The following is an 18,026-nucleotide window of genomic DNA, read 5'->3' on the forward strand; positions in this document are numbered from 1 at the left end:
ACATATCTTTAGTCCCACTATGCAGGCGGATCTCTGAGCCTGAGGCCAACCTGGTCTAAAACACTCTTTAGGATAGCTAGGGCTACCCAGAGAAATCCTGTCTCAAAACCCCCAAAACTATGAAAACAAATGCCAATTGTATTTTATAGGTGAAACTCTTTTTCTAATGTCTATTTTCCAGGCAGAGTTAAATGACATTCCCGATGAGGAAGAACTTCTATGGAGCTGGGTTACAACCTGGACATTCTCTTACGTTAGCCTCTCTTTTACTCAAATGCCAGGACTGGATGAGATGACCATCTGTTTACGGTGATGGGCAGACTTGGAATTCAGTTCCTCTGACTGCCCAATGGTCATCTCACTATGCTCTAATGTGAAACAGGACACACAGGTAAGTGAACAAGAAGCAGATATGATGAGGGATCTCAAGTAGCAAAAGAAAACAATCTCTACACGAAACACGAGAGGAGGAACAAGGTAATTAACAGAACCAAGAAGACTTAGTCACACGCCCATGTGCGCACACAGAAAAGCAAGGGCTCTCAGCAGCTAATCTGAAGGACCACAGGCCACGTTTAAGGTTTTCATGTGTCACTGTGGAAGGAGCAGTCAGAGGCACCCTGCAAAATGATGAGAGTCAGGCTTATGTTCTCACTGCTGGGGGTCAGAACCAGGGCCTGGCTCATGCTCAGAAGCACCCTGCCAGGAGCTATTCTATAGCTACAACTGGGCTTCGGTTTTAATGTTGCATATGTAATCACAATTTAATGAGCCTAAAACCTGTGAGTGCTTACATTTTTAAAAAATTAAATGTTTTAATAAATTACTTTCTGAAAAGTAAACTACTTCAGAGATGCCTGTGTAGTCAAAGGACTGCTATGTGACTAAAGTCACATTCAAGGAGAGTGAAGGCAGCCATACTTCTTTTCATATTCCTTGGTGTTTGCCTTCTTCTCTAGGTCAATCTTCACCAGCTGCATTTTGAGATCCTCTATTTCTTCTTTATAGGGTATAGCTCCTAAAGCAAAATTGTCCTTTCATAGAAAAAAAAGGAAAGAAAAACCAGGATTAGTTTCAGTTTTGCCAGTTGTTTGGTCGCCATGCTGTAGCAGGAACTTTTGAAAGCTGCCTACAACTCCTGACACGTGAGAGATAATAAAGGCATTAACTTTAATTGAGTAACATCCCAGTACCTGATATGAAGATATCTGAAGCTATATGTAAACAATATTCTTTCTCAATGAAAAATGTGATACACTTTACTAAATATAAGTAATCAAATGAAGGCTTGCACAATGGCTCAGTGTTACGAGCAAGCACTGGCTGCTCCCGGCCTGCCTGGGCTTCACTTCCAGCACCCACATGACTACCTACAACTGTCGATGACTTCAGCACGGGGTAAGCACATGATACACAGACATACGTGCAGGCAAAAACATGCAGACACATAAAAAAGGAAGGAAGAGAAAAGAAAAAATGAACTGAGTGGCCAAGGAGACGAGAGAAGCAGTGCAGCTGTGGTGGACGATGCGCCAAGTCTGCTGTCTCCTTCCATCACGTGGATTCTGAGATCAGACTGTGGACTGGGCTTTGTGCAAGCATCCTTATGCAATGAGCCATTTTGCAGCTCCACTATTTTTAGAGTTTTATTTAGGTTTACAAAAAAATTCTCACACAAACTGTGTTGCCTTTCTTTTTACTTATGATTAAGAACCATGCATTAGCATAATACTATCTACAAGTGAAGTAATACTGGCACCTTATTTTATTTTTGAGATAGGGTCTCACTGTGTAGCCCTGGCTGGCATCAAAGTTCCTATTCAGAGCAATGTGGCTTCCCTCGCAGAGGTCCGCTGGCCTGTGTCTTTGAGTACTGCCATTAACTGTGTGTGCCACCACACCTGCCCTGATAGTGATTTGTTTAATGGATTATTAACAACTAAGGCCCATAGTACATAAGGGTTTCTTTAGATTCCCCAAGTTCTACTTACTCATCTTTGTTTCCCTCCCACCTCCTGGCAAATGCTAATCCTTTTACTGTTTACCCAGTGTTGCCTTTTACAAAGTACCACATTAAGTTTTTCTAGAAGGTAGAGAAACTTTTTAGATGGCCTTTACTTAGAAATATGCTTTTAAGGGCCCCTGTGTCTTTTCATGACTTGCTAAGTCTCCCCTACATCCCAGGTTTGTTTGTAAAGACAGGGTCTTTCATACCCTCGCTGAAGTTTATGCCCGGGTTAGTTAGTGGGTGGCTACTGTGAACGGGGTCATAGAGGAAGGAAACTGTGTTAATTTTGTAAACTTCTACTTTGCTGAAGGTGCTCAGCAGCTCTGAGGTTTTCTGTGGAGTCCTTGGGGGTGTTTTGTGCGTAGAACCAATCTTCAGCAAAGTGGGATGCTTGGACTTCCTTCCTACTTTCGTCCCTTTTACTTCCTTCTCCTGTCTTATTGCTTTAGCTCCGACTTCAAGGACTATAATAAATTGGAGTGCAGAGAGAAGACACTTGTTTGTGACCTTAGTGGGAATGATTTGAGCTTTTCACCTTTCATCCAGTGTGGTGTTGGTTATAGGTTTGTCACAGACAGTCTTTATTAAGTCAGGCTGCTCTAGGACTTGTTGTGTAGCTAAAGATGACACTTAACTCCTGAGCCCCATCTCACCTCCCATGTGCTGGGATTGCAGGCCTGTGCTACCAAGCCTGCTTTGAGCTGCCAGCATGGCAGGCAGGCACACATACCAACTGTGCTATGTTTAGTGCTATCATTATTTAACAGTGCAGTAACAGCGCACAGAGACGCCAGAGGGCTTCCACGTATCTTGTTTTGAGTGGAGTTCCTTCCATCTTCCCATTTCATATCAGCATGCTTAATATCCCGCCTATGACATTTTAGACGTTCTTTTTGTGTATCTTGTATTTGAGGGTCTTATCAGATAAAGATAGTTTATATATTTTCTCCCTGTCTGTTTGTTTACATTATTCTTCTGGCCTGGGTCTCTGGAGAGCAGAATTGAGCAGTAAGAGTCTGTGTGTCTATGTTTAGTCCTATGGCTGTACTTGTATGCAAAATGTCATCGCCTACCTAAGGGGACACGCTTTCTTTTGTGTTGTCTTCTGATTTACATCTATGTTGATGAAGTATTTTGTCTCTTAGGATGGGCTCTTGCTATGTGGGCCAGACAGGTCCTGGGCTGGAGAAAGCATGCCACCCTCCATCTTAGGCTCCTGAACAACACATGGGTGTTGTTACTCCTGCCTTATGAAAGCTTGGCGGGTGTCTAGGCGGCTGGCCTCAATATCTGATGACTTCTCCTTTCTCCACTGAGGTACTTTTGTCTTTCTGAAAAGCTCCCAGGGCTGCCTTTGAGCGTCTGTGTCTCTAGGCTCTTTGTTCTGTCCCTCTGATCTGTTTGTCTACATACTGTTTTAAATGTTCAAATAAACCAACAAGAAAATTTCAATATAGGCGGAAAGTATACAAATTATGCAGGTATTCTTTGGCTATGATACAAATAAAGTATTTTTGCCTGAGGAAAGTCAGAACTAGAAAAGCTGATTTAGAAATGAGTGACAGGAAGAACTGGGCACTGGCAACGAGTCACCTGTGGTCAGAGGGATGCGCGCAAAAAACCTGCTAGCCATTAGGTGTTTAATGTTATTAATGAATCAAAAAGACTGAAATAGAAAGTCCTAGTTAATAAGACTTGTTTAGCCCCCGCAGATTAGGTGGGTTCTGTTAACTACTCTTATACTAGAAGTGTAGTCCCCTGTGCATTTTATTTGCATCATATTAGACTTAGAAGTTAATTACAGACGGGACTGGGAGATGGTTCATCAAGTAAGAACACATCTGCTATTAGAGAGCGTCCAAGTCTGTGTCCCAGCTCACCGCAGGTAGCACATAACTTCCTGCAACTCTTGCTCCCTGAGATCAACGCTTCTGAGCACCTCAGGCACATGCATTCATTACACACACACACACACACACACACACACATGCATACACACAGAGGTAAAATAACAAACATCTAAAAAAAGAGAAATGAAGGACTGAACAAATACTGAAAAGTCTCTGCAGCTTCAGGTTCTGACCTGGACATTATTTTACATCTGTTTTCTAATATAATTCACTCTTTTCACATGTTCTCACTGTTTGTTAAGGTTCAAGCATGTTACTTTACTTTTTGCAGTTATTATAATCTCTGAAAAAATATTTGCATAGGACGGCTGTAAAAGTCTAGTATTCCGATTTTAAGCAAGTTCACTGCTATCTGATTTGAACAATTTTAATATTACAAGAAGAAATTTGCCAAGATTTTGTCCAAATTACATTTCATTTTAGTTAAAAAAGCTCTCTCTATTAGACAGTGTATTCACAGGGTAAAATTAATATCCTTGGGAGTAAATTTTGAAATAAGTATTTTTAGATACTACAAGTTTAAAAATATGATCCACAGAAACAATTTTAAAAAGTCAAACTGAGTTTATGTGCCTCCTCAGGATGGCAAGCAATACCATGTCCCTGATGTTCAAGGCAGTCCAAACTAACTTAACGAAATGTGTTGCTTATTTTATTTTGAAATTCTTTTTTCTGGTATAATAAAATTAACCACTTAAATGGGTGATGGTAACACGTGTCTTTGGGAGGCGGATCTCTGAGTTTGAGGCTGACTGATCTATAGAGAAAGTTCCAGAACAGCCAAGGCTAGAAAAACCATGCTTCTGTTGAAGCCTACCCTACCAGCAAAGCTGTAGGTATTTTGTCTCATGCATGCCAGCTATTTCATATTGTTGCTGTATCATGCCTGCCAGTCACTGACACAGAAAAATAACTTGACTCAGAGCAGGGTCATGCTGTCCACATCCCCTGTAAAGTTCTGTATGTTAGGAGGTTTGTTAAGATTAAGAAATTCCACAACTATAAGCCTCATGTAGGATCCATCAAATTAAAGGTCAATATGAACTGTTATGTCTAAAATGGCTTGAGTCAGGGCCGACCACCAGGCAGCACTTCCAGCACATGTAGAGACCCAACTTATCACACACCTGGACAACAGCGCACTCACACTTGGTGAGTGTTTTAGTGCTGTGCATTTGACCTCAACACCAGGAAGTTTCATACCTTTGAGGTCAGTTGTTCAGCTCCTGATGCCACATGAAGATCTTTGTTGTCCTGTGTGGAAGGACGCATAGTAGGGTGAAAAGGCACAACTGACTGGGAGGCAGTCAGTGTCTGGTAGACTGTAGATAGTTGTTCAGTTGTTTCTTTCAGTGACTTCAGGTAATGTTCCAATTTTTTGGATCTGGCAGCACTTCTTTCCTCAAACTCTGTTGATTCATTTATCATGGCCTATAAACAGCGAGAGACCACTACAGCTTTAAAATAATTGATGTTTTAAAATTACATTATGAAAGAATTAGAATTCCAGGAGAGTGTGCATGCTGAAACTCGCTACTTAGAACATCTTACAACAGTGCTCAAGACAATGCATGTGTTTTTCTTTCACTGTGAGATGTTAAGAATGACATGAATGAAGGATGAGGGATGTGAAGATCTATACTTACCTGTAAGCGCATTTCATTTCATTACGTAAACAGGAACAAAGGGAAAGGAACGCACAACTGTGGAGGCTAACGTCATCAAGAGGCGAGCACACACAGGAAACCTAACAACTCTCCATTTTCCCGTTTCATCCCAAACCTCAGCTCACAGAGAGAGTAATTTACTGATTTTAAACCCTTTTCATGTGCTTGAGTATTTTGCCTACATCTCTGTGCAATACATTTGTGTCTAGTGCCTTTGGAGACTGGAACTGGAGTTACACACAGCTATGAGCCACCAAGCAGGTACTAGGAATTAAACTCAGGTTCTCTGGAAGAGTAGGCAATGCTCTTAAGCTGAGCCATCTCTCCTGCCCCATTTACTGATTTTTGCTAATTAGTCTATAAATATAGTCCTACGTAGATAATAACAGTCAAAAATCACTATTCTCTTCTCTGCTGAAGGCTGGATGACACTGGTGTGATGGGTTTATGTCATAATAGTTTAGGAAGCTGACAGGAACTAAAATCAAAGTAACAGTAGGCACATTTGGTGTACAGTCTAGGATTAGAGCGTGTGACAGGGAAGCTACTGAGGTGAATGCACATGGGTCCCCTGAAGCTAGGACTGTTTATGGCGCTATCACAGCTGCTGCCTAGAACCCTGGAACAGATTCCAGCCTCAGTTTCTCTGAGGCCACCGGGACAATGGCTCAGTCCTCACAGGCAGTGAGAGCAGAATAAAGAGCTGACGACAAGCAGACGCAAAACCTCCTCAGTGGGAACTTGGCATCAGCAAACATTGCTGCCCTCCCAAGTACAAACCCATTTAATTATCTTGAAGAAGCATGATACAATAAAGAATAAAGTTTGGACAACCAAAAAAACTTTTCAGAGAGCACCTACATACAAATTACAGAAAATATAAGCCAGTCTAACCCTTTAGGAATGAGAAAAATTAAAGCAAAGAATCAAAGAGCACGACGGTGAGCAGGATACTCACAGTTATTTTGCTATGATAGAAGTTATTCACGAGCCCAATGCTTTTGTTTTCTTTCTGGATTCTACTTTCAAGGTTTTCTGTATCAAAAAGAGTACTTAGCCATCTTCCCAAAAACTCAGTTATTTCTTTCCTACTACTTAGTACTTGTTGGACTTCAGTTTTTATGGTGAGGAAGTCATTTTCTGAAAAGTCTTTGAGAATTTCCTGTGTGGAAAAATAGCACCAAATTATATAAGCATTAGGAAAAATTTTACCCAAAATACATATAAACTATAAAGAAATTGTAAAGGGGAGAAATACCTACTGTACTCTACTTAAGATATTAAAGAAAATGAACTCTAAAATTTGATTCCAATTACCTGCATAAGAGAACAATGGCAATATATTCTAAGTGACAGAGGGATTCCACCTACAGGCTCTGGTCACCAGTTTTCTGTGTACAGGGCAGGCCTGATAGGCATGCTGGGCACTGCACTCTCACTTTGCACTGATGGGAGAACAACAAAGTCCTTGTGGAGCTGGCGCAGGGGAAGAAGCCTGACTTTCAGTCATGGTGTAAGAAGGCACTGGGAAACCTAAGGTTGTATGAATTCTCACGGGCTGATGTTAAATCTGTCTTCTACATCTATGCAGGTCAGACAGTGTCCAAGCTTTCGCTTGGTCACCTGTCACTATGCAAGTTACTAATGATTTCTGGCGAATGAAAATGACTTTAAATACATACAAAGGTTATTTATGTATGAAAGGCTTAAAACCTTATTAAATGCATTAAAAAGAAAGCATACCTCAATATGGAGGTCCATCTCCTGGCCCAGTTTGATCTGTAAATCTCTGGATGGAATATTGTAAGTCTGTGAAAGGCTCTGGATTTTAATTTGCAGTTCATTCTGCTTTTCCACTTCCTGAATAAAAGCCATTTCAATTTTATTGATGAACTCATGTTGCTCTTCCTTTATCCTTGTAATGGAGCTTAACACATACTTGAAGAAAAAGAAAAATCAAAAATGAATGTTATCTTCAGGAGCTATTTTAGCGTCTGAGACTCGAGGTCCTGTTTACTTACACTATGACAGATGATAAAGGAGTAAGCACCTGGGGACAGTAACCCTCCCAGATGGCTACTTCCAGAGTTGACTTCCTACTGGGTCTAGTTTGTATTTGGTGGTTTTCAAATGAAACATGGCCTTTTCTATAAGTTCTTCTCCTATTTTCTCAGATTTTTAATTATGTGTGAGGGTGTTTTGCTTACATGTATATTTGCATTACTCATATGTGTATGGAGTCCATAGGGGCCAGAAGAGGGCACTGGATCTTCCAGAACTGGAGCTCAGATGCTTGAGTCACAGTATCAGCTGAATCCCAAGTGCCCTGGAAGAGCAGCCAGGAATCTCAGCCACCGAGCCTTCTTTGTAGCCTTTAATATATAAATCCTGGTTAAGCTGCCAATCCTACCATCACACATTTATAAAGATGCTATCCTACTTCATTTTGTATGAAGTTATGTGGTTGTCACGTGAGTTCAGGTGCCCATGGGCTGAGGAGAGAGCACCTGGAGCCCGCAGCTGCAGGCGCTGTGAGCTGCCCTGACCAGGGTGTTACCAGCTGACCTGGGTTCTCTGTACAAACAGTAAATATTCTTAGTTGCTGAGCCACCTCTCCAGCTCCATTTTAGACTTTCAAAATATGCTAACATTCTTGCATATTGGCCCCCAAATGTCACATGCTTTAGGATTCCCTTGTCAAGCATATTTAGAAGTCTGGCTTGAAGGTCATGATAATTTTAATGCTATAATGTTCACCAGTCAGTCCTCATAAATTTGGGTATCTGACTGTCAGGATCCATGAGAGAATTATCAGAACCTTGGGAACAATTTTCTCAGTTATGGAACCAACCCTTAACTTTGTGATTTGACCTTTTCTCTAAAGCACCTAGTGCCTTGACTATGGCCACCGATGAGTCCATTTTCATCACCAAAAGTAAGGGCTGCCTTCATCCCATATTCCAGCTGAGGTGTGGCCACTCCAGGCCACAGCCTCTTTCGTGTGTGTGCTTGTGTCTGCGTTAGGACCACAGCTGACGTTGGGCCTCTTCATCAGACACCTGCCACCCTATTGTTTGAGGCAGGATTTCTCACTGTGCTCTGAGCTCATCAACTCAGCTGGTGGTTAGGAGGCCCCAGATCCTGTCACCTTCTCTGCAGCTCTGGGATCACAGGTGTGTCCTGCCAAGTTGGCTTTTAACAGGAGTGCTGGGGATTGAGACTCAGGTCCGAATGCTTGCACGGTAAGCACTCCACTGACCGAATCATTTCCAGGCCTCCAGCCTCATTGCAAGGGGTTTCCAACAGCAGGCCCTGTGCTTGGCTCTTCTCTGCCTTTGGCTTGTCTAGTCTGGAGGCCGTGTCTGGCTCTCCTGGACACATGTGAGTTTCCTCTTACCCTAATGCTCTCATTCCTCTAGCTGCTTTCTGAATGACCCTCCACATGCAGCACTGCCTGACACCTGCATGCCTGCTCTTTCCACTGACGGTAACCCCAGGTCCAGCTAGAGGCCTTCCTTCTTTGTTGTTCTTCTTGGTGGGACAAGAGAACTCCAACCTCAATGCACCTCAGTCCTAACTGATCTCCCTGCCCGTTCTTCCCCTGCCTCGTCACTCTAAGAGGAGTCACCACAAACTAGCCAAGCATGTCTCGGGACGTCACCCATAGTTCTTTCTTCCCTCCACTGTCTACCATTTGGACCTACTCTTCATAGCTGCTGGGATCTCTGTCAGTCTGTGTATCCGCTCTACCCTGGAGAACATTCCTTGGCAGTACAATCATACAGTATCTCACTGGACCACTTTATTGGTTTTTCCTTGCCAATGTACACAACCTCTCAAACTCGTTTTTGTTTATTCTACAGTAGCACTTATTAAAGTGGTAACCCAACTTGGTTCCTGCAACTTCTTAAATGAACATCCACTGGCTCCATACCATCTCCACAGTGAACCTCAAGCTTCACCGATGAGCCTGGCTTCCACAGTCTTATTTTACATGCCCTAGAACATTATAAGGTTTACAAGGAGCACCTACAGGGTTCTAGAAGCAGAAAGTAACTGCTGGAGGAGACTGGCCAGTCAGGTTGCTGAGAGGAGATCTTAGATTACTGAGCTGCCTCCCTGTTGCAGGAGGCTGCAGGGATGCAGCTTCCTGAGTTATTACCCCTTTTGGAATGAGCTTTTGGCCAATGCAGTTGTTTTGAGTCAGCCCTGAGTAACCTCTCATAAACCATGACCCCCTAAAATTCACTGGTTCATTGTAACTCCAATAAACTCATTGGCCTACTGAGCTGGACTTCAGTGCAATTGTTATTTTGGTCTGTCATGGAATCCCTATGCAGGATGAATAGACAGGTGTTACATATCCCCAGAAAAAAAATCTGCCACATTACAAGCTGTCCATACCTCAATGACTTCACTTATTACTCACTTAACAAGCTGTCCATACCTCTATGACTGTACTTACTCCCTTCATAAGCCTGCCTCACCAGATTCTGAGATCTGTGAGTCACAGGGACTCTGAGCACCCTCACCTGTTGTCTAGGCCTACAGGCAGAGCTCAGGTTTTGTTGAATGAATCCTATCTTCAGACCCATACAATCTTTAATTTGGTGTCTAATATAAATAGTATATGTTAACTCCTAAAGGACTTAAAAGTACATTGAAATGTATAACTGAAATTATATCAATATGAGGGTAATATTAAAAAAGTTGGTACCTTAAGCTTCTTCAGGACTCTATGGAATTCCATGGAACATCTCTGGTTTGCAGTAAGAAGCTTTTCAATCTCTTTGGTTTGTGTGTGCGGAAGTGAGAGCTTTGTTTTTACAGTACTTGACAGCTCCTTTTGGGTTTTAGTTTCTTTCTCCAAGTCAAGAGAGAATCTATTCAAGCACTCATAGTCATTAGCCATTTCTGAATATCTCTTCAGGAGTTTCTAAAGGAAATTAGAATTCATTGTAATGAATGTTAGAATTGTAACATTGGAAAAAAACTTAAGACCTTTGTGTTTAAAAGATAAAGGAAACAGTGATTTTTAGATTGTAGAAATAATGTCTAATAGTGTGAAAATTAACCAGAGGCAAATGCAATAAAGAAAACCAACACTTCCTTTACTCTTGAATAAATTTACTGTGGACCATACCCCATGCCTGAGCTGGCTTGTGTTTATAAAAAGCAGACGGTCTGAGGTAACTCAGCTGCGCCTGCTCCTGCCCTTGTGGGGCAGCCATCCCCCACGCTTCTGGGATCTGCTGGTCCTGCTGACTGCTGCTGGTCTGCCACCTCTGTCCAGGGATTAAAATTCATCTTTCAAACAGGCTCTCAGCTCATACCCTCTTTCAATCCTTAGAACTTTCTAAATGTAGGTCAGATTGTGTCTCACAAGGTTAAACTCTCCCACTCAGAGCAAGCCCTGAATCCTTTCATGGATCCCAGCCTACTCCTTCACCATCTCTGACTTTGCTTCTCAGTAGCTTTCTCTCTTGAAATTCTGCCTCAGGACCTTTGTACTCATAGTTTGTCCTATCTACAGCAGTCTTTCCTGAGTGAACTGAGCCCTTCAGTGTTTTTAGAGATTTGCTCAGTATCACTTTCCCACACAGGCCTTAAAAAACAAACCACAAACTGCCACTGTGTCATGTACATGTATACGCATGCATACCTGTGCTAGGCTATATAAACACTGTAATGTTTAGGGAAACATTTGCTACCGTCTATTCACTACTCCCTTTAATTCCACCTTGGGCCGCACAGGATGCCTTTTGAGCAGTAGCAACAATGGCATGGAGCTGCTCCAGGGCTCTTACCTCAATCCTGAAGCACTTTTCTCGAAGTCTTCCTGTACAGTGTTGTTCTCCACCACAGAGTAACCCCTTTCCATATTTCATTGTCTCTTCATGGTTCTGATGGGCCTGGTTCAAAGAAATACACAGCAATAACCACATTCACATAGCAAGCTTTAATCAAACATGCTTATACTTTACATCAGTAAAGGAATTAAATATTTCATTGTGATCTAATAACAGCATTCCATCACATAGTAAGTGACTTAAACTCACCGAAGGAACACATGGGAGAAACACATGATTTCTAGAGAAAGCCTTGCTCATTATTCTGGTTTGTATTCTCACAAACATCTATATTAGAATTACTGTTACCAACTAAACTTACCAGAATACCCAAGCCCTGTATATTCTTCCCAGGACTCTGGGCTGGAAAATTAAAATTTCATTTATATTTTTTCTGCGTGACTTAAAAGCTCAGAACAGACCTCCATCCCCATTTTTGACCACTGTTTAGCTTGGCCACTGTAGAATATCTGCTTGATACAAGCAATGAAGTCTGTGTGTAAGGTCAGACAGCCCCACATGCACCAGACTCCCAAGCAGCTAACGCTTCTGGAAACACTGCACACAATGCTTTTTCTACTTCACCCTCCACACATGAAAATAAAAATAGCTATAGATTTACTTTATATACCTATTTGTCTAACTTTCTGCTTCTTTTTAGAGGACTGAATTAACCTTTTAAAGATTACTGTGAAATAAAGTCAAGAAAACCTTCCTTTTAATATTTATTTACTTTGCTTTTTTCTCTCTAACTTCAGTAATGAAAGCCTGTTTATTCCTAGAAGTTTATTAATAGAGGAAACGGAGGCATTTAATCTTTGGCAAATGCAGTCTTTGAAATGCTCTTTTTCACTTAAAATAATGTTAGTTTCAGAAACTTAGAAGGTCAACAGTGTATTTAATAAATCTTTTCTTAAGAATGAATAGTTTTCTGAGACACACTGTAGCTTTTGTGCTTCTCTTTTGTGTGATAATTACTGAACGTTTCCCATAACATTTACTATCAACAGAAGTTTCCAGAAAAAAAAATAAATAATTGGGGGTTGGAGGTGGCAGGGGAGACCAGCAACCCCCAATCCAGACAACATACATTGGTCATTACCCTTAAAAACCATGTCCTACAGCCACTAAGCAGAGGACGATCTGAACTCATTCTTAAAGTTTCTTATGGTTTCTCTGTATCCTTTTTCCATTTTGAGAACCTCTTTTATCATTTATCCTGTTTAGCTCAGTGTTTTCTTATTGCTTCAAGGTTTTTGTGAACTTTCTTAATCAAATATAAGTTATTTTTACCCACACTCTGCATATGCAAATTCTGGGTCTCAAACTGCTTCAAATACTTAATTTCCTCTACTTTTTAAATAAACTTTTCTGACATCTTCCACTTTAAACTGAAGCTATTCCTTCTGAAGTTCTTGGATCTTGATTGACATAATTATAAAATAGATCAGCACAAAGAATTTCTTCAAGAAAGGTAATGTCTACTTGTATGTATACACACACACACACACACACACACACACACACACCCCAAGTACCTTTATCTGAAACACTCACAATCAGTGTTTCAGATTTTACAGTGTTTGCAGTCTTGAATTTACTGGTTGAAAATCTATGATCTGAAATTCTCTCAAATTCAAGTTTTTTGAGCTTTACTCTAACCCAAAGCCTTTCTTTCTAAAATCAACCATTTCAAATACAAAATCCTTAGCACATATTTATGTATTTTACTATCTCTTTTTAATGAGCAATCACTTTTAGCACACTCAAAGAAAAATCCATGCTCAGTTAGAAATGAGCTCTACAGCATGCCTGGGAATAAGAGGGCCAAAGGACCCAGAGTCCAAGCTCTGGCCTCACCTTACCCTCAGTGCACCCACTGAATTCCAGGACTTGTTTCCTTTTTCATTATCCTTTAAGGTCAGTACCACATAAATAATGCTAGGCTTAGAATTCCAACATATGGATGAACCCTATATGTCCTGGAGTTGGCCGCTTGGCTTGCTTCTAGATTTTGGTTACCACAAATCACTGTACCCTCAACAATGTTCTATTCTTGCCCAGACAGCGAACAGACTGGTAAGGTCAACTCTTGGAAGTGATCCTGCTGAAGCAAATGTATTGAATGCACAGAGAGACACTGCTGAGCTGGAAAGACGGCGGCTCGGCAGTGGAGCGCACTAGCTGTTTTCAGCCCCAAGTGATCCAATACCTGATTCCAGCCAATGCAGGTACCAGATACACAGACAGACAGACAGAGAGACAGAGAGACAGAGAGGGAAGGAGGGAGAGAGCATACACCTATGGATCCTGGATCTTCAGGAGTGGTGTCTCTAAACAGAAGCACACTCACCTTAAACATGGCTTCCCTTAGGTTGTCCTTGAGCTGGTCTCTCTCCATTCTGAGTATCTCCTCAATTCTCTTTAGATCATCTCTTTCTTTTATTACAGATTTCATTTCTTCAAGGTTTTCGTGAATCTTCTGAGCCAGACTTAAATTCTCCATCTCTATCTTATTCAGACTTAAGCCCTGCTCCTTGAGCTGCTTCTTGGCTTCCCCAGCCTCTACCTTCAACTTAAGCAGCTGAAGCTCACTTGCCTTGAGTTCTTGCACCTGAAGACAGGAATCATGCTAGGTTTCAGACTTTTTTAAAAGAAACCTTGATGTTTAATTTTTTTAAACTTAATTTTTATTATTGTTTTATCTTATGGTTAAGGGATTTTAGCCTACATGTTAGTCTATGGATACAGGCTAGTACATGGATACAGGTGTCCATGGAAGTCTTCTGGAAATGGAGGCAAGACAGCTTTGAGCTGCCACATAGGTTGTGAGAATCAAACCAGCATCCTCTAAAGAGGATTACTGAGCCATCTCTCCAGCTCACAAAGCTTAATTCATTTTTCAGTGTGTGTGTGTGTGTAGCTGGAGGGCCAGGCTTTGAGGCACCTGACATGGATACTGAACACTGAGCTCAGGTCTTCTGCAAGGGCAGTGCCTGTTAGCTGCTGAGCCATCTCTCCAGCCCAGGCCATGGACTATTTTAAAGGAAAGATAAAGAATACTTTTTGCTGGGAGTGGTCAGGCTTGCCTTTACTCCCACTATGCACAAGGACTTGGAGAGAGAAGTTTCTAAATTGACTGAGACAGTTATCAATGTTCTGCTAAAGGCACCCAGTTCTCTTTTGAGGTATAACACACACACATCAAGAATACTAATCTTAAATTAATGCAGACCTCAATTAATTCTTGTTTGTTTCCCAGACAGGGTTTCTCTGTGTACTGAACGAGGCTGGTCTTGACCTCAGAGATCTATCCGCCTCTGCCTCTCAAATGCTGGGATTAAAGGTGTGCACCACTACTGCCTGGCTCAGTTATTTTACACACACACACACACACACACACACACGCCTCTCCCTATGAAACCATAACCTACATTAAACTAGACAGCCTTTCTCTTACCCCACAAACATCAAACATCTGTATGTCCTTTCCTCAAGGTAACTATTCTGACTTTAGCATCCCACGTCAGTTCTGTTTCCTTTTGAACTTAAGATGACAATGTAGTCATCCATTCACCTGCTGGTATTTAGGTTGTTTTCATTTTCCCACTATTGCAAATGAAGCTGCTATAAAAATTCTTGTAGACTATTTAGAAGAATTTTCTTTGTCCTTTTCTGTATACACCCAAAAAACAGAAGTACCAGGCTTACAGTGAATACCATCAAACTGCTTCCCAGTGTGGCTGAACCTTTATATCCTCAAAGGCCTTAAGACATGAACAAATGAGATGCCCAATCAATACCTTTTCTTGTAATTTAATGTTTGTGTTTTCTAACTCCATTTTCATATTCGATACTTCCTCTGTCTTCTTAGACACAGTTCCCATGAGTCTGTTGATGGTTTCCTGGTGCTCTTTCAGATTCATGTCAGCAATTCTTAGTTTCTCTTGCTTTTCCCGATCCTTAAAAAAGGGACATTATCTTAACATTAAATAGCATTTTAAAAAATAAGTGATATATTTTATTAGTAAAAATAATCGTGTTTTTACTTTTTTTGTTGTGGACCTGGGGATTGAACTCAGGACCACTGTACAAGCAAGCAGATGCTCTGCTGAGTGGTACTATCGGTCTGCTTTTACTTCTTTTAAAAAATTTACCTCAAGTTACCACCACCACCACCACCACCACCACCACGCATGTGGGAGCGTCCTGTGAAGTCAGTGGACAGGTCTGTGGTCTATTTGCTCTCCTTCCTTTCCACAGGCAGGTTCCTGAGACCGAGCTCAGACCATCAGGCTTGTGCAGCAAATGCTTTCCCTGATGAAGCCCATCATGGGTCCTGCTTTACACCTTAGTAATCCTTATTGTTAAATTCAGCCTTTTCTTCCCATTTCCCCACGCTCCTACTTTAAGACTAACACACCGCACATAATTTGCTTACCAAACTGTTTCCCTCTTAATGTTTTTCTGAGTTGCAGAACAGGACACTGAGATCAATGTTTTTAAAAAACATTTTGGCATATTGCTTGTACTTACCAGTTTCTTCCTAAGATACATTTAGGCTGTTTCCTATTTTTAACACCAACTATTATAACCAAACAACTTTAGGGTCTATTTGTGTATATGTTTATGTATACACTCATATGCATATATATTTAACAACCGAATCAAGATGTATCTAGGATAAAACTCATAAATGATGAACTCAAAAAGTCCAATACTTTGGAAACTGCCTATCTGAATGACTATTGTCCCTTTGTCACCATGGGCTCACTATTCCTTGGCAGTGATCAGAGACCTGCTAGGGTAGAAGAGGAACTTACACTTGCTTCTGATTGTTGAAGACTTTTCCTTAGTTGGTCTCGCTCTTCTCTGAGGGCTTCATCCGTAATTTTTAGGCCATCATTTTCCTTAGTGGCAAGTGTTATTTCTTTAAGGTTTTCATTAAGTTGTTGAGTCAGTTTTAACTTCTCTATTTCTATGCTTTCCAGAGTCGAATTCTGGGCTTCGAGCTGCTTCTTCAATTGCTCCATTTGATCCAGAGTTTCTCTGAGATCAGCTTTTACTTGAGAAAGTTGATCTTCTTTTCCCTGGAGTTCTTGGCTCTTAAGATAATCGTAAGATAAGTTAGAGTGTTGGACATATGGACAAAAAAATGCAAAAAAGAAGTCGTAAAATCGGCAAATCTGTGCCTTTGAATTTAGACATGTTCACAGCCTGTTTCATCAGAGAAGATCTGGTTTTCCCCCCAATTATTCAGATTAAAAAATACCTGTGCTTCTAAGACAGCATTTGTGTGCTTTAAGTCCCCTTGAATATGTGCTATTTCATCTGTGTAGTCAGACCCCATCTTTCTGAGCTTGTCGATAGTTTCCTGGTGCTCTTGCAGATGCAGATGCACAACTCTCAGCTCTTCCTCTTTTTCCAGACCCTTAATAATTAGAAAAGAAAGACACTGAAAGAAATACATTTCAAACAGAAGGCATGGAAAAGTTCTCTTGTTCACCCTCTCTAAGGCCTCCCTCCCAGGCTTTACTCTCTTGAGTTGTTTTAGATATGACCACAAAAATCTCAATAAACCATTGCCAGCCTATCTTTTCCCAGGATAGGACACTACTATGCAGTGTCAAGTCTATTGGTTATCTAAGGTTCAGCACTCCATGATCCAAACATGCTGTGCTTATGTTACCAGTCTCCTACTAAAGCACAGCAAACAGTTACAACTGTCTTTGCACAACTGTGCACAGTGTAAAAAGCTACATCTGAACTCTCCAGGACCAATGCTGTACTTCTGCCCACCCTGAAGTCCAGTGGTCTTCAGGACATTAAGGTTGGACCTTGCCAGAGATGGCACTCACTTTAGTTACTGTTTCTTCGAGGCTCTTCTTCAGTTGGTCTCTCTCTACTGTGAGGCGCTCCCCCACACTCCAAAGCTCGTCTCTTTCTTTTGCTACAGATCTCATTTCTTCAAGGGTTTCATGAAGTCTCTGAGTCAGGTTTACATTTTGCATTTCCGCCTTTTCTAGACTTGACTTCTGGGCCTCCAACTGCTCGTTCAAGTGGTCCATTTCACATCTACCTTCTTGAATCTCATTAATCTTCATTGCAAGACATTCATACTCTTTGTTCTGAAGTTCTTGGAGCTGAGAAGATATAACAAGTTAGGTCACATGTACACAGAAGTGGGGTTTGTCTGTTTTTAAGAGAAAGAAATGTTCCTAAATCAAGGCACAAGCTTTTATGAAGTCATTCAGACGCCTATGAAGAGTTTTGTTTTTTTAGCTCCCTTTTCTTTATCATTTCAGACACCTAATACGTGCAGCAGACACCTCATCTGCACTGCACCCGGTATCAGCAGCAGACACCTCATCTGCACTGCGCCCCACATCAGCAGCAGACAGCTCATCTGCACCGCGCCCCACATCAGCAGCAGACACCTCATCTGCACCGCACCCCACATCAGCAGCAGACACCTCATCTACATCACACCCCACATCAGCAGCAGACACCTCATCTGCACCGCGCTCCACATCAGCAGCAGACAGCTCATCTGCACTGCACCCCACATCAGCAGCAGACACCTCATCTGCAC

The 18,026-nt window shown here is 41.5% G+C and overlaps 1 protein-coding gene across 1 annotated transcript in view; it reads right to left on the reverse strand.

Annotated features, from left to right (window-relative positions):
* Cenpe (centromere protein E) overlaps window positions 1-18,026 on the reverse strand; it is a 61,874-nt gene that overhangs the window by 8,100 nt on the left and 35,748 nt on the right. Inside the window, exons 32-42 of the mRNA XM_028760450.1 lie at window positions 17,293-17,577; window positions 16,707-16,865; window positions 16,258-16,539; window positions 15,238-15,396; window positions 13,788-14,048; window positions 11,393-11,497; window positions 10,303-10,521; window positions 7,329-7,523; window positions 6,544-6,747; window positions 5,122-5,349; window positions 922-1,034 (exon numbers count right to left, since the gene is read on the reverse strand). Coding sequence (XP_028616283.1) covers window positions 922-1,034; window positions 5,122-5,349; window positions 6,544-6,747; window positions 7,329-7,523; window positions 10,303-10,521; window positions 11,393-11,497; window positions 13,788-14,048; window positions 15,238-15,396; window positions 16,258-16,539; window positions 16,707-16,865; window positions 17,293-17,577 — 2,210 coding nt within the window. The remainder of the gene's footprint in view (window positions 1-921; window positions 1,035-5,121; window positions 5,350-6,543; window positions 6,748-7,328; window positions 7,524-10,302; window positions 10,522-11,392; window positions 11,498-13,787; window positions 14,049-15,237; window positions 15,397-16,257; window positions 16,540-16,706; window positions 16,866-17,292; window positions 17,578-18,026) is intronic.

This window comes from Grammomys surdaster, unplaced genomic scaffold (assembly GCF_004785775.1).
Source record: "Grammomys surdaster isolate TR1022 unplaced genomic scaffold, NIH_TR_1.0 126531, whole genome shotgun sequence".
In the NCBI taxonomy this organism is placed as follows: Eukaryota; Metazoa; Chordata; class Mammalia; order Rodentia; family Muridae; genus Grammomys; species Grammomys surdaster.